This window comes from Schistocerca gregaria, chromosome 11 (genome assembly GCF_023897955.1).
Source record: "Schistocerca gregaria isolate iqSchGreg1 chromosome 11, iqSchGreg1.2, whole genome shotgun sequence".
NCBI classification, from domain to species: Eukaryota; Metazoa; Arthropoda; class Insecta; order Orthoptera; family Acrididae; genus Schistocerca; species Schistocerca gregaria.
Genome location: NC_064930.1, coordinates 26,240,805 through 26,253,338, shown reverse-complemented (window position 1 = coordinate 26,253,338; position 12,534 = coordinate 26,240,805). Strand labels below are relative to the sequence as shown.

Genomic DNA, 12,534 nt, shown 5'->3' with positions numbered 1-12,534 from the left:
AGTCTTTCAATCTGCAGAATTTGTTCCTAGCTCATTTTAATGGTAACTTTGATCTTACTTAATGCAAAGAATAATACCGAAGAATAATACAAAAGAGTTGCATTCATCTTGTGAGGATAACTCGTACTTCAATAAAGTGCACTACTTGGAACTTTTCCAATATCTTCTCACTACCATATTATGGATATACTTATTCCAAATGCATCACTGGGCCCATAACCTATTAGAGTCGACACAGCTGAATACGTTATTGTGAGTAAAAGACATTAGGCGCCAGTAAATATATTTCCAGTTCCATGTAAAATATATCGAACACATCAACCAAGGAACATTATATTACACACATAAAACTCAGAGCATACAATAGCACCAGATGGGTCTATTATATTTAAAACGATGCACTTTGCTGCCATCTCACACGAAATATATTGTACACACAATTCCAACAAAAACTGCAACACTTGACATCAGTTGATATGCAGATCTGTTGAAGGCAACATGGGCCTAAAGCTCGACAAATGGCTACTGAAAAGGCTATAAAAGGCTCCAACTTAAGGCTTAATCTGAACACTTTTAGCTGTAAAATAATGGAGTTTAGTAACAGTGTTTTCAGCCAGTAAAGAGTTTGTTCCTCAAACATATGAACTACAATGGGAGACATTTTGTGCAACTGAAGATAATACTGTAAATTTGCAGTTTTGGAACAAGGTTGAATGCGGAATGAGGCTTTATACTGATGTCATTTTAATCATTCATAAGAGCCACTGGTGACAAATGTGACACAGAAATTGTCATTTACAAGTGGTTGGGAGGAAGATCTACATAAAACACTCTTCTCTCTTCATTGACAAAGAACATGAGAGAGAAGATTGCTGTAGTGGATAGCAAGCTTAAGACTTTTTACATCCAAACCAGATCAAGAATCTTCAGTTAGTGAATTAAATCTGTGTAAATGTCCTGAAAGTGGAATGTGCTGTTGGTACAAAGTGTTATGAATTCTGAGAATCCACTGCCATAATCTAGAACACTGAGGAAGGGGATTCAATCCTGTAAGTTTACATCTGTTATTCAGCATGATGATATTGAGTGGTTAGGTGTGCAGTTGCAGCCCGAGGGTGCGTGGGGAAAACTGTGTGTACTTTCTTTGGATGAAATGTCTATAAGGCCATTTACTGAATATGACAATGGTTTTAAAAAAATATGTAGGATCTGTGGGTGAAGAGTTAAACGGCAGAATTGCAACTTGGCAACAGTGCTTTAGTTTTCGTGGTGTGAAGTTCCTGCACAGTGCACTGGAAGCAGGCTGTGGCACACTTTTAGGTGGAAGATCTATAGACCCAAATCAACTTTGGAACACCACAAAGGAGGCAATTGAATGTTTCTAAAGCCAAGTCGTAATAATGAAGTCTATTTCAAGTCATATGATGCTAGCAATGTCAACATGTGGGTGATTTCTAGAAATACATTCAGTTCATAAACAGATGAATTGTAAAATTTAGCAACAGTATTTGCTGCATTAGAACTTAAATTTTGCGACAGATGTGCCATACATTTCAAAGAATGTTAGAAATGGTTTGTCACAAAACGTAATATTGGCTCAATCCACTTTCGAAGAAAGTTCACTGATGCATGGCAAATCCTTTATCCAACTTTTAAGAGTGGTTCAAAGTAAGAGTTACATATTTTTTAACATGATGTGGATGTAAACATCACTCATCAAAACCGGTCAGTTTGTTACCACAACCAGATTTTCTGGTTCCACATTTGTTGAGTCCACCAACTTGCAGCCGAATTGTCATCTTCCAATCTAACCTAGACCTCAAGCTGTTCTACAGAAAAGGCTATCGCCCCAGCCAAGTTTGTCAGCTACAAGGATTAAAAAATATGATTTCCAGTGGGCAAAAACTTGCTCAGTCATAATGTAGTTTCAGCTCTACAATTTTCTGCATTATCAGGATTTATTCCAGAAGAGGTTCTAATGAGAATATGGTTAAATAACAATGTTAATAAATAGTATAAAGTAATGGTTAGAAGAAATAATGTAGACTCCCTCTGTAGGACCAACACAGAGAAGATGAGGGATTTGAGACAGATGCTAAAGTGGTTTATAGCACTGAGTTTCAGCAACAAGAAGCAGTGGAAACCAGTACAAACTGGACTTCAACTGTCTACTACTATGTTCTGGAATTGTGTTCCAAGCAGTTAAATGGCAATATGCTAACTAGTAGGCTCCTCGCAGATTGTGTACAAAATATCTTTTCACTACTCTCTTACATTCGGCAATATTTATTCTACACCAATGAAACTAAGACATTTTGTCAGTCAGATAATCATTCCATGGTACTCACATATGCCATAGTCATCTTCATATGAAGTGGATGAAAAGTACCACAACTATTTTTTTTTAGGTTAAAGAAGAGATAATCTTGTTTTACATGAGCGATTTCCCTGTCAATATCAACTATTCATTGAGTGTGCATATGTTGAGTTCTTACCCATAAATCAGCAATGAACCAAAGTGTGAGTGGCTATGTGATGTTGATGAATGACTGACTGCTGAGTGCAGAGTTATAAAATCCTGTGTGAAGACAGAATTGGTAGTTTCACCGTATTGGCTTACATTTGGCGACATCCAGTAAAGGACACCCACACCTGCTTTTTGTAGGGCACTCACGTACTTAGTATTCTGTATAATGATTTACTTATTTACTGTATACTAATTTATACACTCGAATAAAAAATATTAATTTGGGACTTAATGAGCAAAATTTCATCAACATGCAAGATCCAGAAATTAAACAATATAGCTTTGAAAGCTTAAAGCATGATATTTCCATCTGTGGCAAGAAAAAAAGAATTTAACAAGATGCAGTTGAGCTATTGCCCCCCCAAAATACACTGAAATTTACACATGGAAAATTTTTGCCTACTTTTCAGATGCATATCTTTTCATTTAGAAATCCAGTGTTAATAAAACTTGACCTCTATATAGACACCATGGGTAGGACTAACGCTCTGAAGTTTTGGTGTGTTTGGTTCTTATGAAAAGTAGCTGTGGTCAGTTAAACCTTGGCTCTCAGTATAGGACAACGACTTTTTTTTAGCCACTTTAGATGCTTGTATCTATATTTCGATGAGGCCAAATACCTAATTTTTTCTATGGTATGATTCACCATAAAAAAGGTGTCTGTTATATCATAGGAAATGACCAAATGTTCCCTAACACTTTCAAAAAACCTACTAAACTTGGCACATTTGCACCTTCGTATGTGATGCAAAGACGAGTAGCCTCTGTTTAAAAGCCCCTAAAAATTCAGTCACTGAAGATACTGTTCCGGAATTTGGTATATAACCATTAAAGACCATATAGAACCTTTGCACCAGATTACATTAGATTTAGAGAATGACTCAACTCCAAGAGTGGTCAGTGATTGCAGCATAAGGTCAGATGGAAACTGTAGAACATTATTTCTAAACAATATATTTATTAGTCTACTTCATCTAGCATTGGAGTGACTGCCAAAGATATTGCTGTCAGATTCATTGAAATTGTACACAACTCCGTAGGAATCAGCATGGGTTTCGAAAAAGACGGTCGTGTGAAACCCAGCTCCCGCTATTCGTCCACGAGACTCAAAGGGCCATAGACACGGGTTCCCAGGTAGATGCCGTGTTTCTTGACTTCCGCAAGGCGTTCGATACAGTACCCCACAGTCGTTTGATGAACAAAGTAAGAGCATATGGACTATCAGACCAATTGCATGATTGGATTGAAGAGTTCCTAGATAAAAGAACGCAGCATGTCATTCTCAGTGGAGAGAAATCTTCCGAAGTAAGAGTGATTTCAGGTGTGCCGCAGGAGAGTGTCATAGGACTGTTGCTATTCACAATATACATAAATGACCTTGTGGTTGACATCGGAAGTTCACTGAGGCTTTTTGCAGATGATGCTGTGGTGTATCGAGAGGTTGTAACAATGGAAAATTGTACTTAAATGCAGGAGGATCTGCAGCGAATTGACGCATGGTGCAGGGAATGGCAATTGAATCTCAATGTAGACAAGTGTAATGTGCTGCGAATACATAGAAAGATAGATCCCTTATCATTTAGCTACAAAATAGCAGGTCAGCAACTGGAAGCAGTTAATTCCATAAATTATCTGGGAGTACGCATTAGGAGTGATTTAAAATGGAATGATCATATAAAGTTGATCGTCGGTAAAGCAGATGCCAGACTGAGATTCATTGGAAAAAATCCTAAGGAAATGCAATCCGAAAACAAAGTAAGTAGGTTACAGTACGCTTGTTCGCCCACTGCTTGAATACTGCTCAGCAGTGTGGGATCCGTATCAGATAGGGTTGATAGAAGAGACAGAGAAGATCCAACGGAGGGAGAGTAGTGCGCTTCATTACAGGATCATTAAGCAATCGCGAAAGCTTTATGGATATGATAGATATGCCCCAGTGGAAGACTCTGCAGGAGAGACGCTCAGTAGCTCGGTACGGGCTTTTGTTAGTTTCGAGAACATACCTTCACTGAATAGTCAAGCAGTATATTACTCCCTCATACGTATATCTCTCGAAGAGACCATGATGATAAAATCAGAGAGATTAGAGCCCACACATAAGCATACCGACAATCCTTCTTTCCACGAACAATACGAGACTGGAATAGAAGGTACTAAAGTTACCCTCCGCCACGCACCGTCAGGTGGCTTGCGGAGTGTGGATGTAGATGCAGATCTTGTTGCATAACTAATTTCTTAAATTGTTAAATGAACGAAACATATCTTGTATCTAACTCTACAACTAGCAGTTCAGCTTTTGCATTTAAATGAACCACAAATGAATAGAAAACTGAACACAGTGAAATACTTTACAAGTGCATATACACATGGACTAAGTAGAAGTAGTGTCACTGTAAACATGATTTGGATTTTTAAACGGCTTTATACCAAATATGGTTTTTAATTTCTGAGTTTGTTTGTTCAAAGGCTTCCAACCTGTGTGAAATTTACTGTTTTGACAATCTGCAGCACTGATTTCTTATGTGGTGGTTTCGGTTGGCCCTGATATCACTGTATGTTTATGAATGTTTCTTTGCCAACTTTATGTACTTTAAAGAATAGAATTTTTTCTGATATAAATACTTGCCAGAGGAAGTGTATGGAGTCCTGTGGAAACAGGTTTGTTTGATTCCCTTGTCGTACTTACATTCGGTCTCGAGGCTCTGGTTATTTAAAGATACGTTGTGGTACTGGAGAGTTTCTCCAGAATATATTATCATGACAGGATGTAAGTGCAGTAAGCGCTCACAGTTGTTTCCATAGTGCCACAAGTCTTGTGAGCCCTTGAGGCATAACAACCATTACTTGACTCACCATTAACATACTCAGTATTTACAGGGCTTTTACTTTAATTGTTGAGATATGTATGTAATCATAATTTTTCTTTCTTTTATAGTGAATTGTCTGAATTCTTTTAGTACATTAGTGCATTTTTTGTAGTAAGCATACACCAAAGGCAATACATGAGCAGTTTATACATTTTGTGGGAAATTCTGGTTGAGCATTTTTATCCGTACTGTGATCTGTTTATTATTGGTAGCATTATTTTTTCTGTTTACAGTTTTCAAAGGTCATAAGATCAAGCCTCAATGAAACCGTAACTGACATGGGGAAAGAAGCCAAGGCTCTTCATTTTATTCAAGTGCAATGAATGAAATGGGTTTTCATCATGAAATACTGTAGTATTCATTATAATCTTCCAGTGAATTGTGTAAGTTGTTTCTGAACAATGTGCCTCTGTTTTGCTCTTTCTTGATAAACGTTTTGTCTTGATATTGTTTCCCAGTTTTTTTCTGAATTTGCCTAGGCATCTTTCTCAAGATCGTCCCATGGAGTAAAAGTAGTTGCCAATAAATTATCTTTATATATGATTTCACAATCAGCAGCTGTATGAAATAGTATTCAAAATTACTCACTGAATGTAAATTTCATGACGCCATCTGGTTGGGAGTAGAGATTTCCCACTTATCTTGAGGGGTCGCCTTAACCATTTTGGCTATCTGTGCACATTATATAATGTCAGACTAGGACACAAAAGTGGATTTCCCACTTATTGTGGCAGTCACTAACTTATTACTTATGGGGGTGACTTCTTTAACCAAATCAACTATGCTCTTGTTAATGACAAATGTCATACCTAGGAGTGGGGTGCCACCTCTTCCTATTTGTTTGTCTGTTTTACTTTTGAAGATATGGTAATTTCCATAGTCTAGGGACTTTCATCTGTAAAGCATGTTTTCTGAAGAGCTAGTATCGGTACCTTTTGTCGATTTAATTTTGATGTTAAGATGTGTAGTTTACTTGGTTGTCCTAAGGTGTTGATGTTGAAGGTCCCAATGTAAGTGTCTCTTTGATGGTAGTTTGCCAGAGAACTCCAACTCTCTCTGTGATTATGGTAACTAGGTCCGCCAGAATCCAAAGACATAGTTGCCGTCTGTTGGGTGGATTGGTTACCATCTGGGGTAATTCTATTGTTACTCTGACGCATCGTAATTGAATGTAATTGATGATTTGTCCAGTGTTCTCACTGGGAGTTTAGGACCAGGGATTGCTAGTTCCTGGAGCATAAGGTGTGCAGCCATACCTACTAGGTAAACAGACACTGACCACTTTGCCGCTCATTCCAAGTCAGACCCAAAGTGGATTTGAAATTCGGTTCTTCCACCCTCTCTGCCATTGAGACATGTGTCCTCTTCTGCAATTGAAGCCGTTGACCATTTTCTATTCATCTCAGTTGGTCCATGGGTGCTTTTTTGGCTAGGCTTTATCCACACCTAGCCTGCATATCTACAGGAGATTTCCCTATCAGCCACTGGGACACGTCGTATTAGGGTTGAGGACCTTCATCCAAGTGTCTCACGTAGGGTTATGTCTAGCTCTTACTTAGTTCAGAGCTAAGCCCCCATGCATGCTAACCAGACATGAATGTCCATTCATACAAACATCAAACATTATAATACAGTGATTAAACCTGAAGTGCTCTATGTGAGCGAAACCTTCGTACTTAATAGAAAAGGTGATCTGGAGAACATCTTCAAGGAGGAAAGAAAGTTCATGAGGAAAATGCTGGGACCAAATAAAAAAGAAGAGGGATATAGACTAGAAACGCACAAAGCAACCTTACTACAGATATCAGGAAATGAAGGCTGAAATTCTATGGACACATTTATAGACTCCCCTCTTCAGGGCTAACTCACAAAAGTTTGACTTACACTGCAAAACTGAAGAATATTCCATTGGTAGAAGAAATCAAATACAACTTGAAAAAGTCACAGATAGGAACATCGCACGAGACCCTAAAAGATCAGGGGCCACGTGGTCAGAAGAAAGGAAGAAAGCACATAGCGAAAAATGAAAGCCATATGAACTATTAGAAAGGTGAATAATAAATTTAATGCGTGATTCAACAGCGTCGTTAAGCACATAATAATAATAATATATGTATACATGTAGTGAAATGATTTCTCTTACAACATACTTTTATACTTCATTTTTGCAATTTCATATGCTTAGCTGAGATGTACAAGTTGCACACTGAATGTGAGCTCTCTCTTTAGTATACTGGCTGAGTCTTTAGCCATTTTTAACAAATACACATTTCTACATGATGTACGTGCGGATTTTCAAAAAAATTAACAGTATTGGTCAGCTTTAGTATACCTGCATTTTTGTTTCTACTATTTACGGCAATGATAATTTCCATGTGCTTAAAATACTAATGTCTTCTTTAAATTTCACACTCTTAGGATATATCATAGCCATTGACTGTCCCTTATAATTTTGAGAGGGAAAATATTTTTGTGAAACTCGAACTAATTCTTTATAATGGAAGACTTGGTATTATTCATATTTGAAATTTTGAAAGCTTTGATATAGGGACATTTTCAAATGGTGGAGGAACAGTTCTTGAAATGTCACATGTAAAGTGAAATTTGAATTTGTACTTTTTACAATGATATTTGTGTTACCGGTATGAAAATTCTGTAATAATCATTCTTCAGTATGACTGTGCAGAAATGAACGAATATCTGTGTGATCGTGTTATGTTATTTCGTAGAAGATTCTCTGTGCATTACTGAAAGAAAGGAGCACCAGGTTGTTTCCTCATTTTTTGGGTTTTACCGTACTCAGTTTTGGAGAAAGTGTGATGGAGAAATGTAGAGGCAAAATATTGGTACAGCTATTGCGTAAAACTGGGTTTACACTAGCAAGTCGCTTGCAGAACTTATTGCTGCAAGCTATCGCTAGCCGCTTGCAGCTGTGTTTACACAGCAGCGCAAGAATTAAGCAAGATTCTTCCACATGTTCTTTGGGAAGAAACTTGCGTCAACAACTTGCTAATACTGTTTACATATGCTTTCAGTACCACTACGAGTGTCAGCCGAAGTGTAAAATGACAAGTAGGTGGGTGAGATATGCTGCAGCTCTTGTATTTGTAATGCAAAACGTGAAAAAGAAAATGAGAAGTATTTGGGTTAGAGAGTAGATAATGAGAAGATCGGAAAATGGTGCCTGTAATAACTGTAAGAACTTCGTATCAAGAGCATGGATACTTATGAACACTTTAGCGGTATGTCCTCAAATGATCTGGAGTATTTGTTGATGTTAATAGCGCCCGTCATATCAAAACGAGACACAAACTTCAGTACTGCTATTTGAGCAAAGGAACATTTGCTAGTCACTCTATGATTTATAGCTACCGGTGAGCCACAAATAAAATAGGCATTTGATTTATTTATGTGAAACATACAGCCAAATATAGATTGAATTTTGAAATCTTTTCTTTGTAGGAGACTCATACAAGTCCCTAATGTACTTACTTCCTACTCCCATCAGCACGATGTCTCTGACTGTACCCAGTGTATGTAGAGCCTTTTTTAACGTCTTGATAAGGGAAAATTATTTGAAGGTATGGGAAAACACAACAATGAAATTAAATTTTTATTGAAATAAACTGCATTTTACAGACTGTTATTCTTATAAAAATGTTTTTTTCTAATGCTCATAAAATGGAAAGTGACAAGTTAAGGAAATAGAACATGTAATAACTACACATCGTCTTTTTCCAGACTCCTAAAACAACAAGTGAGTGGATGCAGGTGGCAAAGGGGTTGTGTCTTCAAGTTATGCTACTTTCTATGTACTTCTTTTAAAGATGTGTCGAATAACAACGAGATGTCATTTAATGTGCTCATCTTCTTCACTGTATCCTTAAAGTCTCGGTTATGCACGTTCCGTATTTTGGGGTAACTCTCCACAGCTTCAGTAAAATGTACTGCATCCTGCTTCATCCATTCCTGTTTCGCCTCCATTTCTGAAATTTGTTTGCATATATGTAAGATGGCTGCATAAAATTAAGTCACCACATTAAGTAAAATGTTAAATATGAGTGTTATGCAGACGACATGCTTACTATAACTTGTGCTTCCTACTTGCAGGACATAAGCTGGGTTTACACTAGCAACATATTGCAGCAATTTACTTGCGCGGAGGAACTTGACGCGCGAGTTGCGAGTGTAAACTTATCGCCAAGTCGACTTGCGACCGTAGCAATTTATTGCGGAAGTGACTTGCTGCGCGTTTTCCACTTCCAGTGTGAACACCACACAAGAGCTATCTGCAAGTAACTTGCAGCTTTTAGGATTTGTTTCTGTTTCCTGCAAGTAGGAAGTGCAAGTTATAGTAAGTATGTCGTCTGCATAACAATCATATTTAACAGCTTACTTAATGTGGTGACTAAATTTTATGCAGCCATCTTACGTATTATAAGCCAACAAATTTCAGAAATGGAGGAGAAACGAGAATGGACGAAGCAAGACACAGAAAATTTTATAGAAGCCGTGGAGAGCTACCACGAAATTTGGGACGTACATAACCGAGACTTCAAGGATAGAATGAAGAAGATGTGTGCATTGAACGAAATCTCGCCAATATTTGACACGTCAGTGAAAGAGGTACAAAGAAAGTGGCATAACTTGAAGACCCAATTTTCTCAAGAAGTTAGGAAACTGCAGAAAATAAAAAGCTGCTCTTCTGGCATAGTGTCGGATTCTTGGTGGCCGTATTTTTCTGCAATGAAATTTCTAGAAAGTAGTGTTGCCACAACCTCTAACAGAATACCTTCGCTATCAACAAAGGTAAGTAGCTGTGAAGTTAAGCTGGGATTCCTTGTTTGTTTACTGTAGTTCCTTGTTGGGAAGTAAAAGTGGGGTAGGCTGCTCTTCATTGTGAGATTTCAATTTTGACTTTTACCACCTATCTGTATCATGTTAAAGAATTAACTGCTAAATACTGTGACAGTGTACTCTCATAATTTATTTATCCCCCTTGAGATGTTTTCGAAACTTGTTTTTACACCACTGTCTGTTTCCTCAATATTTGTGGAAATGGTTTGGGTGGGTTCATATTTTTTAAAGGCTTCTTATTACACTTAATGATTGTCTAGCATAATATCACTGTTCAAGCCCAATAATTAAGTATCTGTGTAGTATTTCTCTACTGAATGCTTCAGCACAACACTTATCTCCTTCCAGCATTATAGTTCCTCATGTAGGTGAATGACCTTCCAGATAATATCCAAAAAGCAGAATTAGTTCTTTTTGTTGATGACACTAGTATTGTAATCAATCCAAGCAATCTTCAACAAAAGAATTGGTAAACAGAGTTCTTAAAAGTATCATTGTCTGATTTTCTGCAAATGGTCCCACCCTCAATTTAAAAAGAAAAAAAGAAATCAGTCCTGCACATCCAGTTGTGTACCATACCAGTGATAAGTTAATAGAGTGTAAGGAAACTTCAAAATTCTTAGGTGTAGATATTGATGAAAATTAAAACTGTAAAAAGCACATTTTGGATTCCTAAAGCAACTCAGTTCATCCACATTTTTCTGTGAGCAACTCATATCTAAGTAAGAAAGTCTTCATTGTCCAAAAGCATGCTGTAAGAATAACATGTGATGCTCACCCACAATCATCCCGTAGACCCCAGTTTAAGGTATTGGGTATTCTGACTACTACTTCACAGTATATTTATGCCTTAATGAAATTACATTCATTACTCTAGAAGCGCACCATGTTGCAACTAAAAGTTTTGACTACTTACACAGCGATATGAAGTGTCTGACAGATAGAAATTCAAAAGAAACTGAAAACGTTTCTCTTTGACAACTCCTTTTCTATAGAAGAATTTCTTTTACTGTGATGTTCAGTAAGTGGTGGGCACTAACTAGTTTGTATGTTATAGACTTTTATGGGTATAAAAATATATGCGCCTTATAATTGTTCAGCATGTAGACATTTTCACAAATTAATTTGCTATGTATAATGACTCCTTCCACACTGTTACAATTTATCATGCTAAATGATCCACGTAACATGTAACTAACTATATTAGTCTCTGCAAATTTGATTGTCATGTGTTATGTATGCAAATGTATACATTTGCAGTAAGAACATTAGGCATAGTGTTGAGTAGATCTAGTTTTTGGGAATGAAAACAAATTATTTTCATAATACCACCACCAACAGAACGAGGGCTTGTAAAGCCCTGTGATGTTCAAAACAATCTTTTGATTGCTGACTGTTTTACTTTAATACACAATAGCTGTTCTCGCATAACATTAACACAGATAGTACAAAATGGTATAATTAATATGTATTAGTCACATTTTACATTGTGAACTTAAATTGTAATAACCTCAACTGTCTTTTGGTTGTAGTATGAGCAATATGCTTCCAATGAAGTTTATCAACACTGTATGGAAACTTAGTTATCTTCCTTTTGTTTGCCTCTTGTATTCCTTGATCTGCTGTTATATTGAATTTTGTTACTTTTTGCAGGAAGAAGAAATTGTTACAGGAGATGATGTGCCAGTTGCTAATGAGGGGAAGAAACAAAAAAGAGACTAAAGGAAGTGGTAATGGGCTCATTGAAAAAGCAGAAAAAAATTCTGGGCCATGAAATTGATGGTTTCCAAACCTTTGGAGATTATGTGGCTAGTGAGTGCAGTCACTAAAGTATAAAAAAATGCAAACAAACTGAAAATAATGATTCTGAAAAACATTATTGAAATAAGCGAGATTGACAGTGCAGAAATGTCATCCGCTCCAGTTTCGCCAGTGAGAGAGAAAAATGCTGCTAGTCAATGTGTACTTAATGTTACAGATTTTATAAACATAGAATAATGATAATAGAATATCTGTATGATACCGAAATAAAACATTATTTTATTTTCAGAATGTAGTGTTTATTCAACAACCTTAAAAAAAATGGCTCAGTAAATCTGTAATGAATTTAGGCCCACTGGAATGTGTACATTTTGGGCTTTGTTGAGGTCTTACAAATAACATCTTCAGAAATTGATTTTTTAAATGTTTGACGTATAGGAACAGTAAATATTTACTAAATCTGTATGATTATTAACTAGAAACTTAAATGTGGTACACTAACACTGATTTTATGAGAAGTAG

At 36.8% G+C, this 12,534-nt stretch overlaps 1 protein-coding gene across 1 annotated transcript; it reads left to right on the top strand.

The window, feature by feature from the left end:
- The first annotated feature begins 9,291 nt into the window (after window positions 1–9,291).
- LOC126295002 (uncharacterized) lies at window positions 9,292–12,001 on the top strand. The gene is made up of 4 exons (XM_049987256.1): window positions 9,292–9,312; window positions 9,505–9,689; window positions 9,786–10,203; window positions 11,905–12,001. Exons 1-4 carry the CDS (start codon window positions 9,292–9,294, stop codon window positions 11,971–11,973), a joined length of 693 nt encoding a protein of 230 aa, XP_049843213.1. The 3' UTR covers window positions 11,974–12,001.
- Window positions 12,002–12,534: the final 533 nt, after the last annotated feature.

What these genes read in the sequence shown, in the direction of transcription:
- LOC126295002 (XM_049987256.1), top strand. Translation starts at nt 9,292, where the DNA reads ATGCACGTTCCGTATTTTGGG. An exon ending in TGCACGTTCCGTATTTTGGG is followed by an intron (nt 9,313 to 9,504) that starts GTAACTCTCCAC and finishes TCCTACTTGCAG; the next exon opens with GACATAAGCTGGGTTTACAC. An exon ending in CACACAAGAGCTATCTGCAA is followed by an intron (nt 9,690 to 9,785) that starts GTAACTTGCAGC and finishes CATATTTAACAG; the next exon opens with CTTACTTAATGTGGTGACTA.